Source organism: Anopheles darlingi, chromosome 3 (assembly GCF_943734745.1).
Source record: "Anopheles darlingi chromosome 3, idAnoDarlMG_H_01, whole genome shotgun sequence".
Taxonomy (NCBI): Eukaryota; Metazoa; Arthropoda; class Insecta; order Diptera; family Culicidae; genus Anopheles; species Anopheles darlingi.
Genome location: NC_064875.1, coordinates 6109232 through 6130391, shown reverse-complemented (window position 1 = coordinate 6130391; position 21160 = coordinate 6109232). Strand labels below are relative to the sequence as shown.

General features: G+C 46.1%; 1 protein-coding gene across 3 annotated transcripts in view; it reads left to right on the top strand.

The window, feature by feature from the left end:
* The window catches only part of LOC125956329 (calbindin-32), a 55321-nt gene extending 34368 nt beyond the window's left edge, over positions 1-20953 (top strand). For 2 of the 3 annotated variants that reach the window (XM_049688076.1, XM_049688075.1), the window contains 12 exons: positions 2267-2493; positions 4482-4567; positions 7083-7172; positions 9325-9411; positions 9484-9540; positions 10764-10847; positions 10930-10985; positions 11548-11593; positions 13900-13920; positions 17963-18019; positions 18110-18181; positions 18253-20953. In XM_049688076.1, coding sequence (XP_049544033.1) covers positions 2352-2493; positions 4482-4567; positions 7083-7172; positions 9325-9411; positions 9484-9540; positions 10764-10847; positions 10930-10985; positions 11548-11593; positions 13900-13920; positions 17963-18019; positions 18110-18181; positions 18253-18396 — 942 coding nt within the window. In that variant the 5' untranslated portion in view covers positions 2267-2351 and the 3' untranslated portion in view covers positions 18397-20953. The remainder of the gene's footprint in view (positions 1-2266; positions 2494-4481; positions 4568-7082; positions 7173-9324; positions 9412-9483; positions 9541-10763; positions 10848-10929; positions 10986-11547; positions 11594-13899; positions 13921-17962; positions 18020-18109; positions 18182-18252) is intronic. The other variant, XM_049688077.1, reaches the window with a different exon arrangement.
* Positions 20954-21160: the final 207 nt, after the last annotated feature.

Genomic DNA, 21160 nt, shown 5'->3' with positions numbered 1-21160 from the left:
AATGTCTTCCGGAAGGTTGAACCGGTTGCAGAACTTTGCCATCCCCGGGCTCTAGCAACTAATTACGCCAAAAAGGCCAGGCTAAATGCATCGCACACCATGACGACAGGATGGGAGTAGTTGTGCTACGCACGCTTCGGTACAGGTCCTGCAAGAAGAGCAGAGTCTTAATCACCTTAAGTGGGTTCATCAATTATACGGCCTGATTTACGGTGTTTCTGGTTGCGGTTTGCGAACCACTCGAGAGGCTCGAGTATGTGTTACGATGGGTGGTGGTCACCCCCGAGTGCCGTGTCCTTGATGGGTGCGAGTGCGGTTACCGACGGGCGCTCGACCAGTGTGAAACTTCTTCTTTATCTCGAGCATTTTTGCGCCGGTGCTCTTAAGGTGTTGGCAGCAATTAGAAATGAAGCAGCTTTATTCAAATACCATTAATCTGGGATGGCAAAAAATGGAGGGATTTGTGAGCATTGATAGATTGTAATGAATCACACAATTCACGCTTCGTCTCATTCCCCTATAAGTCGGAAAAATACTCTAAGCTAAGCCAAAAGTAGTGATTGTTATTGAAACGCTCATACCACTATGGTTTTGTAAATTCTGTAACTCATCTCCATTTTTTCCGAAGGCACTGAGCCTTGATGTGTAAATCCAAAAGCATTCGATGTCACGCAAATGCTCAAAATTTATTGCGTGGTTCGATAGACTGAATTTTATGATCCTACATCCAACACAAATACCAATAGCATGTAACGATGTTTTTTGTACAAACTGTTTGCTCGAAAACATGACCACATGCTACGCCACATGTCCACTGTGGTTCCATTTGCGAAATTAACTTTTTTTGTATAGTGCCGACCTACTTTACGGGCCTTGCAAATTGTGCCCGGAGCCATTTCGTGTGCGCGCGCCCATAAACACCGAGCTCCGCATTTGACTTTCGCCAATTTACGCGTGACTTCGGAACGCTAGTCTATCACGAATCGAGTTGGCATTGTCATTTGGTTGTCCTGGAGCTCGTCGCACAATACCAATATGGTGTCCTTTGATGTGCCGTAACGGAAACGTTACGAAACGTGGACGGAACGTGTAGCTGGTGTAGATGCTGGCGTGCCCTAGTGGAGCGGTCAAATATTTGCGGAACATATTATCAAGCATTCGGGGCTGTCGGGTGTAGCACGCACCGAAGTCACAAACATGTTGTTTTCACTTTCCACTTGCTCACCCCAACGGAAGCGGATCGTGTAATTTATGTAATTTCGTCGATGCTCCAAACTAGCTCCACTCGTAGCGCTACGAAAGGGAGAAGAGAGAAACAGGAAACCATCTCACTTTCGATAGCAGACGAGCGAAATCAGATTACAAAACAGTAGAACAACAACAGAACACAAGATGAATTCAGCCTTGAGGCTGAATTGAGAGGTTGCCATGTGTTTTCTCATGTTAATGTTGTGTTGTATGTTGTACTGCCGGAGGGAACACTCACTCCACGGCATAGCGCCCGCACATTGCGGCGACCTATCTCAATTGGGAATTTTCTAAAAACAATCTCAACAACAGCCAGCCACTCCAGATACACACAACAGCCACCACGCACACTGGTGGTAGTGATGGTGGCAGAACATGAATCACGGGGATATAGACTGAAGCTCGGGCTGAAGGAGGGGCAAAAAACAAGAACTGTTTCGCTGTCTTTGCGTTGCCTTCATCTTGTTCACGAGTGTTGCGATTGTTTGCTTGGTTCGGCACCTTGAACAAATACGCGCAAAAGGGCTCTAGACACACATTGAGCCGAGGACTCGGTTGTCTTGCTTCCGGAAGCCCGGATCTCTATGCGCGAGAGGCCCCTTGAGAAATGCAATATCTTGAGAGACAGAGATCTGAAGACCAGACAGTACGTTAACCGGATAGCAAAACGCGCGCGTGCACGGATGGAGTAAAAGAACCGGAAGTCCGGGGAGAAGGGTTGATGTTGATGGGTTGGTAGAAGTTACTTCACTTTCCCTCCCCCCCGTGGAATTCCCCACAAGATGGTTTCGGTCCACGCAAAGAACGATAAGAACTACGCGCTACACGCTCCATCAACTTCTGACCCCGGCAGGTCATGGGGTGCCTGCTATAGGTGGTTTGTATCTCCACCACCAACTTAACCAGACTGACAGCCAACTGCTAGCTGTGGGGGATTTCCCTTGGCATCGCCTTCATCTCTTGAAGCTTGCTTGAAATCTCTTGCTTCATTCTTGCTTTTCTCTCTTTTCACTTCCAGACGGACGGAGCTGACCAGCTTGTATCAGTGACTACGAGCAGTGTGCGAGTTAACCTACGACGATAGCGTCAGGACCGGCAACGAGATGGATCAAGCGGCCAATAACAAGGTGCACCTGGAGAAGGCGCAAAACTTTATGCGTCAGTACCGGGATCCGGAGTCGCGCGAGCTCAAGAAGCTTTCCGCCAACCAGTTTATGGACGTGTGGAGTCACTACGATCGTGATGGTAAGTTGGCATGCCACCAGGTGTGTGTGTGTGTGTGTGTGTGTGTGTGTGTGTTTTGATGGTCGAAAGCGATCGATTGGAAGGATAAAGACATGTTGTTGTTTACCAAAACGGAGAGGCCCGTCGTCAGTTCTTAAACACGCACTCTGTCAGTGTGTTGCGAGGATGCTGCTACTAGCTCCTCGATACCTCCCTATCGATGAAGAGACTCGTCGTTGGCTTTATGATATCCTTATCATTTCTCACCCCCCCGCGCGCCCCCTCTTCCTATTACAAACTGATGAGGAATGTTTTATTTTATGATTCTCTGCTCCCGTGTCCCGAAACCATTCTCTTGCGGACTACACACATCGGTCGGATCGTGCTACGTTACCAACAATATCGTCACAACATTGTGTAGCAACCCACCCCCACAACCCCCTCTCGTCTTCCCAAACAAAAGAAATTGCCGGCAATTTTTACGAGACTTTTTCCTCGAAACTCGCGATCACGTTGTGCTGCCGGGTATCGGTTGGCGCCGATACCGGATGCGACAGACTGTGCCACACACACACATACACACAGGCGTAAAAAAGAAAGGAAATTCCAAAGTCATTTCTCCGATTCATCTCTCACGAAGCCGCCCGGCGGAGTGTGCCGGGCAGCCCGTTTTTTTTATTTCTCTGATTTTATGACCACACGGGGCTGGCGCCCGCCCCGCTCTTCGTTTTCCCGTCGTTTCTGGCCGACGACGCCTACAATGAGCACATCACGAAGGGGGCACCTTCATGTTTTGTGCAATTGAAGGGTGAAGCCAGTGCCAAAACTTTGCTCCTGACGTTGCATATCGTATCAAATTTATTGCCGTTCTGTCGGTGCCACGGGTTTTCTTCGTGACTCGAGGGCGAAAGCAAGCAAAAATTGGGTCTCGCTCTTCTCGAGCCGGTACATTAAACATTATCTAAAGGAGTATTTTTTTTTCTCAAGGAACAGAAAACTTGTTCCTCAATGCAATGGAACTTGGAGAGCGCGGAGCTTTTTTGGTAGTTTGGCACAAGATTGTGAAGAAAAAGAAAAAAAGCTGTGAGCTCGCGACCATTTGCACCCTCAAGGACACCATTCTGTATCATATCCTCGTGGGACTTTAAACAAACGTTGCTGCTCCTGAGGCATAACCTCATCGTAGGTCGTACGCCACGTGCGGGTTAATTAACATTCCGCAACCCCTTTTAGCGTTTCCATCATTTTGGGGAGAAGGGAAAGCATAATGCCTGGCACTTGCCCCGGCAAACGGTGTCCGTGCAGCTCGTGCATGATGTGATTAAACATTGAAACCGAGCACGGGTACCGTTCGTTGGCTGGACCGACTGGAAAACCGATGAGCCAGCAAGGCAGTGCAGTGATCTGTGCGTAGCAGGCTGTTCCTAATGCCGCCTCCCTATCGGCATCCCGTGCGCACCATAAAACGATTAGACGAGAAACGCGTACCCAGCATTGGTGATGATGATGATGGTGCGCGATTGAGTAGCGGTCGGCGGTGAATCATAAACGTATCATGAGATGCCACGGCTCCGGGCTGAACTGGGTTTATGTAAATAACGGAAGCGACTCCGGATGGTCTAGTGAGTGTGTGGAAGCGCGTCTCAAGAGGGATAGGGTGTATGGGACGAGATTCGGTCGGTATGGAATGCGAATTAAATTGCCAGAATGTGTGCTCCGTACACGTGCGCGAGTCTGTGTGAGTGTGTTTGTTTTAGTATCCGAAATGAGTTCATTGTAAACGGTCTTATTTATCTCGCATACATTAATGTTTACCGCAGTTGAATTTGCCGAAAATCTGTGAGCTACCAGGCGCCTCCATTGAATTTTAATTTTTAAATTTCACTCGAGTTTTACTATGCTTTTTGAAGACTATGTTGAAAGTGGATGTACTAACTTATCATTCTCGATGCATTGATTAATCATTGGAAACCCAACCGCTCTAAGCAATTTCTTTATCTTTTCACCAGGGAACGGCTACATCGAAGGGACGGAGCTCGATGGCTTCCTGAAGGAGTTCGTCTCGAGTGCAAACGCCACCGACATCAGCCCCGAGGTAAGCTACAGCATGCTCAGTTTGGAGCATCCTTCCTAACGGTGACATAGTTTCAAGGGCCCTTCGTTAGTTCTCCAACAAAACAATGATATTCAGTGCCCGTGTATGTGTGTGTGTATGTGTGAGCGTATGATGAGTATCTGCAAGAAAGAGTGTGTGTGAATGCATTGGCTGCTGAACGTCCTGCCCCGGTTCGATATTCGAAAGCAGTTTCTTTTGCGTCAATTTCGACCTTCATCTTCGCCCGGAGTGATCGGACGTGCTCTTCCGTGCTCCGCGTGCTCGCTCGTGCCGTTCTTTTTAGTTCTCGATAATTGAAAGTTCCATCTTTTTTCCCTTTTCTTTCCTCCCATTTTTTCGGTTCCCTCAGCAAAAAGCGGTTAGTATGTAGCAAAGCCCAGAGAACGTGTGTGACGCAGTTTGTGGCTCTCTAGCGCTAGGCAAACCTATTTCAAATCGAATCCCCGCCCATTCTCTAAACCTAGCTAACCCAATACACCGCCCCGTAACACCACCACCACCATCACCACCACCATACCACCCTTCAAATGGATTGGCAAAGACTTTAGCTAATGCTTTACTGAGTTTTCTTAGCATCTACACCGTTAAATCATGCAAACTAAACTTTGTTATGTTGAAAAATGGAGCGGCTGGCATAACACAGTATTGAAACTGTTGCCGAGACGACCATTCCCATCGTTAAAGCAGTACGTTTTACCTTCGCTGACGGTGGCCTTCCTGTTTCGTAAACTTCGATATTCCCGTCTTCTTATCCGGGGTTTTTTCTTTCAAACGCTTCGAAAAACAACTCCTCATTGGGGCCCGGGCTGCCAGAGCGGACCGGCGTGGCGCATTGATGTGCTTGACAAGTTGTTACCACTGATGCCATCGCTCCTGATGTCAGAAGTGCCTCAGCCTCACCGTACAATCGCGCTGACTAATGCTCTTTGGAAATATTTCCCCGAAACGCGCTTGATTGTGTTCCCTTCTTCAGAACATCAATTTTGATTTCCACCATTCCGGTTGGATTAGCTCGAGCGCAATGTGACGCGGGGGGACCGGGCGACGCAACAGAAATCAACAAAATTGTATTTATTATACAGCACAAGAGCGTCGTCTCTAGCAGCGACAGCAGCTAGCTATCAAGAAAAACACGAGCCAACGAGACGAGCGATTGTTGCTTCCAAATTGATTTTCTATTGTTTCATCGCAGCACCATGGCGTTTTTCTTTTGCGCGTCTGCGTTTCAAGTGCTCCCCGGCGATCGATTTCCATCGGCGTTTCCATCGTCGTCGCTCTGTTCTGTTCTGCTTCTTAATAGCTTGTTGTGTAGCTTGATTAATTTTTCACCGGCCTCGAGACTGGCTAGTCGAGACATTGTTCGGTGTTCGCAGCGAGCAGCCCTTGCCGGCGAGAAATTGTGCGATTACGCGGCTCTTGTGCTGCCGGCACGCAAACGCGACGCAACTACTTTACGGTTGGTGAGCTTATTGGATGTTTCAACTTGTTTTTCGATAAAGCCGCAACGCTCGCTGGCGCAGGACTGGAGCAGTCAATCAGGTGGAGATGATTGAAATTTTATGCTACGCTTCAGGTGGCAAGTTCTTGTTGGTGGCACCACCGCTGCCCTAGGTTGAGACATAAATTTTGACGATCATTTCGTAGCGAGCTTCCCTTTCGATCGATAATGGGTGGTTAGATAGAAATGACTTTTTCGCACACTCTCTGCTATCGATTCTACCGGACACGGACACTGGTTCCGGTTGCTGGTAGCAGGTGATAGGTCAGACTTTTTTTCTTTTATCAAACTTCGTTTATCTAACGGTTGATTTATGCTGCGAGGAAGCTCGCGAGAGAGAATGAAGACATCATTGATTGAATTTTAAATCGTGTTCTGTTGAACCTTAATGCCGTAAATTCCAAGCAGCAGACGGCACGCTTCCTGTCCACTGGACGTAATAAATCAACGAAATCTGTTGAGGTTCCACCCACAGATTGTCATTTTCGTGTGTCAGAAAAGTTTATAAACCTGCTCCTTAATCACGGTCCTTAAAGAACCTTCCCCGTTTCCCGGTTATGGTTTCGTAGAGAACATTCTCCCGGTCACGGTAGCGAATCTGCACCAAACTGCACCCCACCTCACCGTGATGGCACTGCGCTCCCCTTCCCTTTCCGGCTTCTTCTTTAACACACGTGTTCGCGGTAATATGCTAGAGCCTACGCCCCTGTTTTCTACCTCATTCTTTGTTTGTTTGTCCTTTTTATCTCATCTGCCGCACCCGAATCGATCGATTCGGGATCGTTGGTTCGATCGCGAACCAGCGTCTCTAGCGAACGTTTTCTAGCGCGGATCCACTAGCGGATTCGGTAGTGTGCTTTGGTGTGATGTTTGCTTGAACTGTGCTGCGTAGCTGTGATCGTGTGGTCCGATTAATTGTGCGAACTGTGCTTCTATTTCCATTCTGCTCGGTGTGCGGATCGGGTGGCAAACACTCACTACACGCGCACCATACAGTCCCTTACCGATGAGATGCTGGTTGAGCTGAAGTCCTGCTTCATGGAGGCGTACGACGATAATCAGGATGGTAAAATCGATATTAGAGAGGTAAGTACTAAAAAGGGCAGAGACATATTGAAAGCGTAAAATGCATGCAACGCAATCGTATATTGTTGCTAGGATGAAATTTACCTCTAACTTTACATTCACTTATTAAACCCTTGACAAACGACTGTATAAATATTTTCGGGTTTTTGTTAAAAGGAAACTATCCTTCATGGCGTAATATAGCAACCTTTTCGTACTGGAGTCCGTATTTTACACAAAGAGAGAGCAGAAAGCAATGTCAAAACGCTGGCCAATTTTTTTCATCCAGCTCTCTATTCAATTTTGATTTTAAAATAAAGCTTTTCAAGCTTTATGCAGCGCAGGACCTGATGTCAATCTTCAATTTCTCTTCCTGCAGTTTCATCCCGGTTTTCAATTTGCCACAAGCCGCAAATTAAAAAGACACTCCAAGCGGAAAACAAACGAAACCGTTCTCGTGCAGAATGGCTGGAAAAAATGTGTTTTTTTTTATTCCGGCCCATTTCTGCGGCTGCATCTCGCTATTCAAATGAAGTTCGCAGAACAATTCACACAGTAATCTCATTTGTAAACGCTGCAAAGCGGGAATGTTTATGAAGATTATTTTTGCTCCACCATCGGCATGGGTGAAGGCTGGTGCTACGAGCTTTGGAATCCCCGCACCACCAACCATCATCACTGGAAGCGCCTAGCACTGCATTTGCATAAATCCCTGCTATGCTTTTCATCGCGACGAGCAGCGCCGGCATATAATCCCCATTTTCGCGGTAAAGGATTTTCTGGGTTTGTTTTTTTTTATTCTTTTGGCAGACCAAGAGAACCGCTGCGGCTCTAAACCGGCGAATGCATTCAGTGCCACGGTTTCACTCGATGGAATCATCGTCGTTGAACGGTGGCGAAGGCTTTCGTTTCCCCCCCGTACCGATGCAGCTAGAGCTCAATCACCCGTTTAGTATGCACGGCACGTTTGATGCTGCTCGAAGGGGGATCGTTAGCTTGGACGAACCATTTTGGGCAGGCCCAGGACCGGGTGCTGTGCCACGATGAACTGTAAAATGTATGCAAAATCATTTCACCATAAATCCTATTTGCTCTCCATCGGCCCCGGACCCGGTTTGAACGGTCGGTACTCGCGCTAGAAACCTCAAAAGACAGTGCCGGCGAGTCTATTTTTAGAGCACGAACGCATGCGGAGAAACGCACCGGGGAAAAAAAAACTCGTACCATCGTGTGAAAGGGCATCGGTGGTCCTTCCTCCAGTCGGCACCCACCTCGTTGTTCGCGAACTGATGAATGGATCACCGACCATTACGAACTGGGAAGGGATGCTCGGCGGCACCGCAAAACTGTCGCATCATTAGCGGACTTGGCAAACATTTTGAATCGAGATGCGCATTGGCCAAGGATTGTTTGCTTTTGGAAAGACGGTTTTTCATTTCCTTTCAAGCAGATTGTTGGTTAGATTTGGAAGAGATGAAAGCAGATACATTTTCTATTCTAAAATAAAAAGTTGTTCAATGTTTTATAAATGTATTAAATGAATTTCTTTTCCAAATTTTCCAGCGTATTTTATTGTATTTATAAGCTTCTATTGCATCATTTCCATGTTCGCTATGTGCCATCTTCCCAGTATCAGGTCAGCGACATTACGCGAGCAAGACATTCTCATTTACAGCCGGCAACAGATTTCCATTGTGTCCGGCGAATAAAGAAGGAATGTTTTCGGAATTGGCCATTATTAAACTAATTGTAGCATAATGATCGGCTCCATCTGCAAACGGATGCTACCGGAGACAAAGACATGCTGCTCTGCTCTGGAGATGTTAGAAGTGGAGATTGAAAATTTCCAAATAACGGCGAGTTCCCCTTCCAGTGTTCTCTTGACCTCCGCGGGGGGTCTGCGAGTTAATCGTTTTACTTTGACTCGCCTATCGAGCGTGATAATTTTATGGCATCCATATATCTTGCGGCCAAGTCGTTGGACGATAAGACAACGGCGAAGATGATGATGACGACGACGACGACGACGACGACGACGACGACGACGACGACGACGGCGAAGGATCGTTTTTGGATGATTTTTTGTGTTTTACCACCGACCGACCGACCTCCCTTCGTGCTCTGCTCATCATCTCATGCTATTCTTCTCCGTCTGATCCTTTTCCCCGCACAGCTCGCCCAACTGTTGCCGATGGAGGAGAACTTCTTGCTGCTGTTTCGTTTCGACAACCCACTCGAGTCGAGTGTGGAGTTCATGAAGGTAAGTGGGATCATATGATGCTGGCAGTTTCTTGGCGGTAATTAAAGATGCTTTAATTGACTTCGTCTGCAGATCTGGCGAGAGTATGACTCCGACAATAGTGGCTACATCGAGGCGGATGAGCTGAAGGTAAGTCTGTGGTGGCACAAAGGAAATCTTAAGAACTACGTTATGAGGGAATGATTTGCATTAAAACGGTTAGACTATTGCTTAATGGTGTCCTAAATGGTAAGAATATGCCGGCACTCACTGCGTCTGCTGATTGTGGATTCTTACAAGACATCTATTTTAAACTGATTAATATATTAACCTACTTATTATTGAGTAATAATATAGTAAACAATAACACACTAAAATAATTTAAGGCGTGGTTTAACTGGAGCCACTATTTCAAATGGAAAAGATAATCCTTTAAATTACGGCCTCTCTCTTTTTTTTTGGTTTTAGAATAACTTGATAATTCTCTTTAATGGTTAACTAAATTTGCCAATTTCATCCACAGTTGAATATAAAATAATAAAAGATGAACTATTATTAATAATAGTTAAAAATACATAAAATACCGCTCATTATCCATAGTGGTATCTGATAAACACTACAATTTAACAGAAATAAAATCACTGTAAAAATATCTTTCAATCTTTTGAAATCAACACCAATCTGATGAAAAGCTGCTATTGCAGCTAATAGGCTGTTGAATGAGATAATCACAAAATGTACATAAATCTGAGTTGCCAATTGTATTGTAACCGATTCCCAACCTCGCGCCGGATCAATTTCGAACCGATGAACTTTTCATTTGACTGTCAACCGGGTTGGCTAATGCTATTCATACCTCAATTTACGCCCCTTCATCAACACGCTCGCTTATCTTAACCGTATCATTATCATTGCCGGCTGAAATCAAAGATCTAAACCGTCATTAAATCGCATCCAATTGTCACCCTTTAGCGAGCGCACGCCCGATGATGGATGATGCTATCGGAAGTTAATTTGTTATGATAAAGTGCCAATTTGAGTTTTACCCTCAAATGAATGGCAGGCACCGCCACTACCCCCCTCCCATCCTCACTCCCGACACAACCCCACTGCTAGGTGAAAAACTTTTGACATCCCGGACAAATAGCTCGCCCTGTTTCAGGCACTCAGGGTAGACCTCAAACACCTCTTTTCGCTTCTATGGCTCCAAGAAAGACGCTAAAGTGAAGTGGTGGTGAAGTGGTTTTAAAGTGACATTACCACCTTAACCTCGCCTCAATTAGTAGCACCATCTTGTGCCGGTGCGCACCACATCAATCAGCATAATCGTTTCACTAACACGTCGCCTGCCGCCGGGCCACTTTCGTTTGCAGAACTTTCTACGCGACCTGCTGAAGGAAGCGAAGAAGATAAACGACGTGTCGGAGGACAAACTGATCGAGTACACGGATACGATGGTGAGTAGCATACCATAAGAGACCGCTCCCACCACCCACCCATAAGACTGCATCTGATGGCTGACTGGTTTCCCCTTTCCAGCTGCGAGTGTTCGATGCAAACAAAGATGGACGACTGCAACTGTCGGAAATGGCAAAGTGAGTTGTATTTTGAATGGCTTTTCGGCTGTGTTTTTTTTTTGTTGAGGGGTGTGTTTGTGTGTCTGTTTTGGAACGGTTGGCTCATATTTGACTGGCGGCGGCTTGACGATTCTTCAGGGTTTCTTCGAGGACAACGGACACGAGAAGGAAGTCCTCAAAAGCACCACATTGCGATCCGGATTGATAAAGTGGGCGGTAGAAGAAGCATAATGGCCGCTGGAAAGACCAAAAGTTTTCCACAAATTTTCCAGCTAAACAATCGAATCACCTGAGATTCAAGAGGCTCTTTGTGTGTTTGTGTGTGTGTCGCTTCGCACCTTCGTGCGTTCGCGCGCGCTCCCACGAAAAGCACCTCGCTATTGTCGGTAATTAAAAAGTTATATTTGCCGAACGAAACTTTTAATGCTCGCGATCCTCATCGGCGCGGTCGCGGCGAAGGTAACGGAGGTGGCCTTAAGAGGAAAAGCTGCACAACACACAATCCTTTCCAGCACGTAACGCATTCGCATTTGTTGCTTTAATTAAACTTTTGCTCGCCGGTTCTCTGTTTCTGTTTCAGGCTGCTTCCAGTGAAGGAAAACTTCCTCTGCCGGCAGGTGTTCAAGGTAGGTGTCAATAAGACAATTTCCGCCTAAATTTCCACGGGATTTGGCAGCACACGGGATGGCGGGGAAGGGGAAGCCGGGAGGGGCGACGAGCGAGACCGTCTCGCGTTGTCTCGTCGTTATTAGCTGTCGCCGTGAACACGGGGTTCCCGGGAATACACGGTAGTGGCGTGTTTTTTTCTGTGGGGCGTGAGGCTATGAAAACATTCGCTTGACCTTTTCCACGTCCAGCGATCTTGCGTTTGATGCTTTTAAATCATGTTGTGTTTCATTCCAACACGCAGATGTCATTTGAAAAGAACTCGAGTTAAATTAGTTTTTGCACAAACGAAGCACGAAAGACAGTTAAGGCAGCACGAGATGCCTGTTAAGATAGATCTTGATTAAGCTGGCTTATTGCTTCACGAAGGATCTAGAAAATCTTAGTGAAAGGTCACGATAAATCTTTGCACTCATTCTCTGAGACTCGCACCATTTTGAAATGAGTTTGGAAAAATGGGAATGTGCGCACTGTCCACGGAACTACACATCCCATTTGATTCTGCCTGACTTATTGGTTTCGTTTTACCTTTTAATAAAGGATAATCCATTCCAGCACATCTTCACGAACCTAGGAGCGTTTCGTTAGTTGCACCAATTTCGTTTCATTTTACACATTCCATTTCGACCTCTTGCATTCGCCCCCCCTCAAAAAGGCCAACGACAAACAAATCACGGCAAGTAAACGGACACTGTTTTCGGTCCGGTTCCATCAGAAAATCAAGGATCAGACACTGAATGATTGTAACGTAAAAGGACACTCCCTGCCACAAGGACAAGAATCTAATAAATAACAAACCACGAGCACGACCGTAAAGCGAAGGGAAAACTTTAAACGTCGAACCATCCGTCAAAGGAATGGCCCTCCCGGTGGGTTCCGGTGGCCAAAAGCAGAACTTTTTGGGGGGTGTTCCCTTCAGGTTCGGTCGCTTGTTTGTTGAATTTGCAGCTACCCTGTACCGGAGAGCGATCCGTATCATTTTTCCAACCTTCAACCCAGATAGATGTGAAGCTAATTTCCACGACGGGACCTTGTCCTTGGCCCCAAAGCGGTGCCTTCGCTCTGCCGGGGGCTTCACAATGAGAAAGTGTCCTCTTATGGTGATAGATGATGGTAGGCTGGGTCGGGTGGGTTTTTGGGGTTGGGGAAAGTTTTCTTCCAGCAAGGACACTCCTAGGAGACCGTCGTGTGAAGCCAAAGGATTCCACCCAGAAAAGGTGACCGGAATGGGTTTTCGTGGAAAAAGTTTTTCACTATTTGCCGCACCCTCGCGGCGGCAGCTTCTTTTGTGGTGCGAAGTTCGCTTCGAATGCGATGGAATGCCTGTTTTGCCTGTGGATAAAAGTTTTGCATTCTTCTCTTCGTTCGGCCATGGTTTGGAACTAGAACTGGAATTCGCTGTGCTGGCAATGGGTTTTAGAGACATTTTGGAGACACATTAACCTCGGTGCTGAGGTCTGCTCGCTCCGACGCATCGCCATTTCATAATCCGATTGCAAATTATGCATTTCAGTTCACTTCATCATTCACCGGACTTTTCTGATCGGGTTCATCGTTCAAAACTTTCCTTTCCACATCGTTTCCGTTTTGAATTTGTTTGTGCAAGTCATTTGCTCGTTCGTTGAGCCCTTATCATCCGTTTCATTCCATCGTCTGCTAGAAGTTTGCGGATGCTGTTCAATGCAAACAAATTATATTAAAAGCAAGCTCCCATAAGGCCGTGCTACTAAATGGATCGACTTAAACCGCTTGCTGTAAATACCATTTCCACGTCAAAAAGCAATTTAGCTACTAACATCACTTTCTGTCTTTCTCTCTGTTCCAATGTATTTTCTGTCTTTTTTCCAATGCACTTCCACCATCAACACCGACCGACTAAATCTCCAAACACCTAATGTGCCGCTGTAAACGTTAAAATCCCTCGTAATCTGTGTGCCCCGTCAACTCACGGTTACAACAATGCGAAACAACACAAATAAACTGCATCACCCAAACCCAAAACCAATAAAATCACTTCAATAAAATGGCAAATACCAACCGGCTAACATTTCAATAAACGCGCAAACATAATAAAACAAACCCTGCACCCCTACATGTTATCGTCATCAAACAAATCGTGCTGTCCTGTGATGTCCTTGATACCCACTCACACATACACACCGAAACGATAACTAACCAATTGGAATCGAAATCAAACACACAAAAAAATGAAAACGGGAAAACTCGAAATCTCGCCCGTACAAAACACTACAAACGGAAAACATAGGAAGGGAAAATAGACGAAGAAGTGAGTACCTGCTCCGCCACCTAGCACACACAAACATAAACACACATACAGAAAAAAGCAGCATCCACACAACATGCTGTTTGCGTTCCTGTTGTTGGCATTTCGTTCCATTTTTTTTACCCTTTTTTGAATTTGTCGGTTTGATGGTTGTTTTGCCTTGCAGTTGGTTTCAGGATGGTAACAAGTTGTTAGTGGTTTACTGTTCCTTGACGCCTTGCCCACCGTAAACTCCCACCCAACTCCCTTTCCAACAATTCCACGGTTTTCCACCTTGGTGCAACTGGCATTGTTTGGTATGTAGCCGGAACAGCCACCAGCCGTTAAAACCAGCTTCCTGCCCGCATTGTAAAGGTGTTTAGGGCCGGGATTTGCACTGTAGTGGTGCCCCAGCATGTTGTTCGTAAGGGCCATGTGGTCTGCACTCGAAGCACCTGACCGTTGCACACAGAACTGGTAAAAAGGAACCTTACAGCTCACCTCTTGCATTAATGTGGATTGCAATTACGCATTCGCCAGATGCTTGGCTCTGGTCTATTCAAGGTCTTCGATTCCCATTCCACACATTCGGTTGGAAAAACGTACTTTGGAAGCCGATTTTCCACCACAAACCGCCACATTGGTGGTTTTTTAACTTTACACCCAATTTCCTTTCATTCCAAAAGGTGCACCCGGAAACGGCACCAAACAAGGGCCGTAATCGGCGTAATGGCCGTTTGACAGCCTGGTTTTACCGGAGGCACATCAATTATGATTTAATTTTGGGCCCAAACGGTCCCATTCTGCTGCTGCTGCTGCTGCAGAAGGGTGAATAATGACCAGTCGCGGCAGTCGCGATGAACTGTATAAACGTTTATTGTCGCACCTGCTGCCATCGCTGGCTGTGGAGTAACGGGTGGAATTTGGGGGTGGAACATTCCTCGAATGCGAATGCCAGCATCCGGTGGGCGTCCTTCGGCTGCATGTGATAACTGCATGATGAAAAATAACGAGTCATTAATTGCGTTGCATGTTTGTGTTGATGAAAAACGCTCTTCCTGTATCCTGGACGAGTGTTTCTGTATTTAGTTTTTGCGTAGTATCGTAGTAGCCTTTGGAATGTTGGAATTCCTCAGTTAACTAGTTTAAATAAATGTTATCAAGTATTTAATAATCAAAAGAGTTAAATTCTTAAGGACCCCAATGAAATTATTTATCTTAATCGAAACGCACATTAAAATATTAATAATTCATGATATGAACTATTTTATAATATACAAATGAAACAAGATTAATATTTCGAAATAAAAATGGTCAGCGGAGCAAGGATAGATTGAAGCTTGTCATAATGTAATCATCATTTGAAGTGCACAATGTTATCCGTAAGTGTTATTGACTTGACAACGAAACATCAGTGCATCCGTTTCCAGTGTCTATCAACTGATGCTGCCAGTCGCCAGGCACTTCAATCACCGTTCCAATGATCTTGCTTATTCATTTACATCCCAGGAACTGCCTTGTTCTCCGTTATGTAGGATGAGAAGATCTCATCAGCTGACGACCACTCACAAGCTGAAGCGTGCACAAAGTGAAGGCAAAATTACACTTCCTACTTTCTACCAGGAAGCAGCAGTATCTGCTTCTCGTTTCAGAGAACGAGTTGGAGTGGCTTTCTGGGACATCTTTTCAATTACTAGTGCCCATTGCAAGCATTGGGATTATAGAGATAGACGTCGACGTCGTGATGATGGTGACGAGAATGGCAACTGTTTGCATCTGGCTGAGCCAATATCCTGCCAGAGCTTCACTGCCATTATCCTTTCACTGCACCGGATATTGAGAGGAGCTCGAAAGAGCTTCAGCTAATGACTCGTTCCCGTTTGAGGCACGGTATACGAAGGTTCTGGCTCTATGTCGAGCCCTCGTTCACCTAGCGCGTGTGTTTGTGATCTGCAAAAGCGAGTGCTGTTTGCTGAATCAATATATTGACAGACCCGAATTGCAGTGTCGCTGCTAGCTGCTTCTGCAAAGTTACGCCAATATGTCGGTGGACGTGCGAGTCAATAGAAATGCCGCAGAATGGACAACCGATCCTAGGAAGCAGACTAAGGTTCGATAGCTTATGCTTCGCTTCACTAATCGTCCGAGTGCTAGTGAGGCTTTACATTGGCGATAACCCTGTGCAAAGCTCAGCAATATAAGGGCAAGCAGGGATGGATGCAGGGGTGAATGCGCAAAGCTGACAAAGTCTTTGGCATGGTTTAGGTACTTCAAATGCAGTCGTTCAGTTCGTTGCTTTACTTTAGCTCAGTAGACTGCAGTTTTTGTAGTACACTTGGCTACATTTTGTAAAGGAAAAAACAGAATCCATACGATTGCGGCGGTATTTTCCTCATGGATTGTTAATTGGTAGTTGCTGTTGCTGCAAGGATTCTATTTTGAAATGTCCTCGTAGCTGCCTATCATAAAATGAGCATTTAAAGCATAAGCTTACCACTGCATACAACGGGATATGCTAGCTAGGTAGGAATCTTCATATTTCGACGAAGCAAGACCAATAAACCGATGGTCTAATAATCGCGAACTGAGCTCATATGTCGTTGCTTCTTACGCATTCTCTTCGGTAAGTCTTTGAAAAGAAATAATACCATACCTTGGAGAAGCTTTTATTGAAACGCGCCAGCGGCTTCTCGGTAAGTAGCTCCAAGAGAACTAGCCCGAATGTTCCGCAACGATTATTATGCGCCACAGCATACGGCATCACCTTCGATCGAAACGCGGTGGCCAGGAAACCGGAAGACAAAGCTTCCGAAAAGATGGTTGGATGGTGTCCTATTGTTTGTGACTCCATGCGAGGGATTCGCCTTCAAGGGCACTCGAGTGGAGCCGGAACATCTCTCCAGAGTGTGTCTCTGTGCGAGCGAACGGGCGTGCGTGTGTGTGTGTCCATCCATGGACACCAATGAACGACGGAGGTGCCTTTCGAGTACCTCGCTTCGGTCGTTCGTGCAATGTGGGGATCACCATTAAGATGATTATTTTACTGCTCTGGTATGGGCCAGGAATGGAACGCTTGATGCAACAGCTTCTCCGGAAGGAAGGGTCAGTAGCAATCGCCATCAGCTTACGAGGACGCTCGCTGGAGGATCCTTTATTTGTTCGCGCTCGCTGTTACACACTCTTTTCCTCGGCGGTTTTTTTCTTCTTTTCCTTAACAGCCTCCTCAGTTTGCTGTCACCGCGAGCTGCTAGTGCTGCTGCTGCTGCTGCTGCTGCTCGACTTCATAATCGCCGCTTATTCGCGTACCGTATGGAGGTGTTTCACATTCTTATGCGAAGCGTCCTCGAAACTGATGATGAAGCAGGCAGTAGCTTAAGTTTTGCTTTCTTATCGCGACCAGGTTCACTCGAGGAACTGACTGCGAGAAGCTGTTTCTCCATTTTATCGTCTTTGTCTTCATTCCACCGTGATTTGCGTTACCATTAAGTACTATAGTTTAGTTATGGTTTTCAAAGTATGTTAGCCAAATTCTTTCCGAACCGTTCCGAGCGGTTCGTACAATTCGGTGTGTCTGTGTGTGTGTTTGTTACAGTACTGGAGTTGCTAGTAGCTCCGCAGTATTATTGACATTGGAATGTTGAATGAATTGGATCGTTTAAACCGTTAAATCCCGCTCATAGCCCCACCTTTACACCACGCGGTGGTCATCGTCTTCTGAATAGCTTTGCCTGGTTGTTTTTAGCTAGCTACTAACTGCATTACTGTTCCGCTGTTTTACGGATGGCCGCTTTACCAGCAGTTCGCGTCTGTTGCGGTTTGGTTGGTTGGTTGGTTGGTTGTGTTTTTTGCTGAAACTTTTATCCGGTAGAAAGTTGGTCTTTGGTTGAATTTGCTGGTTATTCTCTTCACGACGACTCTGGACTCTGGACCGGACCGTTGCACCCTCTACTGAAGGAGGGTGTTAGACCGCTTTCACCATGCAATGGATGTTAATGCATTTATCTTGCTCTTGCCCTTTCTCCCTTTACACTTGACTGTTCCACCTGGCTACGGTTCAATGGAGCAGGGTGCAGCTAAGCTAACGAAGGAGGACATCGAGAAGGTGTTTTCACTCTACGACAGAGTAAGCATCGTAGAACGTCACCGGGAATAATCTCCGATTTATTCAATGGTTTTCTATTACCCTCTTCTTCCCCCATGCATACACACACAGGACAATAATGGCTCAATCGAGAACGAGGAACTGCGTGGTTTCCTGAAGGATCTGCTCGAACTGGTGAAGAAGGTACGTATTTCAGTTGTTATTGTAATGGTTAAGTCACGTCAAACTAACAAGGTACATTTTTCCCCGACTAGGACTACGATGCGCAGGATTTGATCGAGTTCGAGGAAACGATCCTGCGGGGCGTTGGTTACGATAAGGATGGCAAAATTTCGCGCAAGGAGCTGACCATGATCCTGCTGGCGCTGGCGAAGCTGCCACCGGATGAGGACCAGTAATTGATGGCGTCGGCCGTCTGCATCGACACTACTAGTAGCAGCCAGCCCTGTAGCAGTAGCGGTAGCAGCAGCCAGGACGCGATCACCAAGGATCTCTTTCCGCCCATCGCCAGCGTGCAGGATGGCATCCGGGATCTGTATCGTAAGTTTCGGCGGAAGATTCACAAGAAAGAGTAGAGCAAAGGAGCTAGCAGACACCACCACCACCAACCAGTATCACAGCACAAAATGGCGACTGAATGCTTAGGCTAGGAGGCTTGTAATGTAGAAGGTTTTACGCTTGTAACAATATTGTAACAAACAAACACGAAACACACACACACACACACGGAACCGTACCGAGTACCGAGTCCCTCCAAGCGGAAGTGCAGCAACTGCAGCAGCGAATCATATGGACAGACGGAAACACTTAACACTGATAACAAACAACAGGGGTTGACTGCTAGCTTACGCTGAACGCACAATTAGGAGACGCTCGAACATGCTAGATAATGATGATCAACATCCCCGCATCTCGCGTTCTAATACACCCAGAAAACAATGACATTGAGAGTGTTTCACGAAAAAAAGCAGGAGTGCTATCCGATTATGTGTATCCTCCTGGACTCGAAAGTTGAGCCTGGGATTTATCAATGTTTCACCCTTCACGTTTGCTTACTTTAGCGCAGCCTGGATAATGAGTGATGCTGTGTCGAGTTGATGTAATGGAACCTCGTGACCGTGTGCTGTTCAATATCTGTCTGACTGTTTCGTTCTATGTTTTGATGGCGAAGAGCGTATTTAATTATCGAATAGAAGACACACTCTAAGCTTACCTGTACTCCAATACTGTACGGGAGATGCGTTGTAACATTTAAATTGTGAAGCAGAAGAAAGAAATTCAAAAACCAAAACCAAGTCATGTGCGCGTAACGTCAATAAGCAAATCTTCGAAATACGTACAGATACAGACGAGCAAAGCTAAGAAGCGCTGAAAAGCAGAAAGCAAGACAGTGGACAGGACATATAAGAAATAGAATGTTTGGTAATATCCTGTTTCGACGAGGCAAAAAATCCATAACCGGCAGCATAACGAGCAAACAAATGGTATATGCCATAAAATTAAAATCTCGTCCTCACCCTGCGGCTGGCGGGTGATGGAGGCAGATGGTAGGAAAAGAGGAAACGAATGTTGAAAGGAAAATGAACGAAATCCAGTAACAAGGTATAGGGATAGATTGTAGCATCGGTAAGTGGACGATGCGCTTGGGAATCGAGAGGCGTATCACTAAAGCATCGCTTTTTTCTGGCCTAAAATGTGGAATGATCCGGACCACACACCGTGGAGACAGCTTCCCGTGATCGCGCTTTAAAGAGCTTCCGTCTCGGAGAGCTAAGTCCGAAAACAGAAAAAATAGGAGAGCAGGTTATCGTTGTTGAGGTAAATGTGCATGGCAGGGTAGGTTCCTTTTCGATGGAATTTGGGGTGGTAGAGCTAAAAGCTTCCCACTGACACACACAAGATGGTTTCAAACGATTCGAGTGAGCATAAAATGCGAAGAAAAGAGAGTACCACGGAGTGCCAAAAATCCACCAAAAAGGAAGCTTGTGCAGTGTTGTTTGTTTCATAAAACACATGCAGGTTGTTATGATACGTGTTGGAAACCTCCAACCTCCCACTCGTAGACCACGGTGTGGAGCTGTGCCGTTGTATAACCTCGGAGTTTGTTTCAGCTCCCGGTCCCCCCCCCCGGGGGATTCGTTTGCCTTCCAGCGAAGCGAAGCAGAACATGGGAGAGGCGCGTAAATGTTAAGCGAGCGTAATGTTATCGGTGTGCTATACACTACATGTTTGTGTATCTGTTACCTGTTCTACTGACCCCGGTGCTGCGACACGGCGGTCCTTTCAAACTAAAGCTCCGCTAAAACTGATTTCATATCGAAACCCACGAGTTTCACTATCAAAAGAAACTACTAATCCACTACTATTACTACTATTACTACTACTACTACTGTTACTATCGATACTACTACACTGTTACTGCAAACGAATGCGCTTATTAAACCCTCTCCATCGCTATCTCATTCTCTCTTTCTCGATGTAACTTCAAATACATCATTTTAAAGCGATCGTCGATTTGCGGTGAGCTGAGTACGGTGGAGGGAGGAATAAAATTGGAGTAACATATAGGAACGGCCATGAAACGGTAAACTGACGATCGATCGATTTTCCCCTTGTGCCCGCTACTATTAGCTTTAAGTGTTGGGTGTGTGCGTGTGTATCTGTGTAGAGCAGGTCTGGCGAGCGTACTCGCTACCAGACGGGAAAATGATGAAAATGGCCAGACTCCAAAGTTAAGCATGATGCGATGGAACAGAGTAGTGAGTTTGGATTGGGCAGACAGGAGTGGCTTTCGGTCGCTTCCTGTTCGCCCACATCCGCCCAGGCCACGATGTTGTGACGAATGAATGTTAACAGATTGTTGTATCCAGTGGATGGAAGTTGTTGATGGGAAAGCTTTACGTAGACCTTTTTATCGCTCTAATTCTCTCGTTCCAAAAAAAAAGGCAAACAAAACGTAACCAAACCAAATCACTACGCTACTATGAAACAAAACGTCCTCATATATACGTCGCTCAATCTTAAACTGGCAACGAACTTTCGCTAACTCTACTGTATTACACACACACACAACACAACAACACGACATCACACATCACAATGGACACTGATATGGATAGAACACGCCAGACACTGAAACCAGTAACACCACCAGTACGTTGT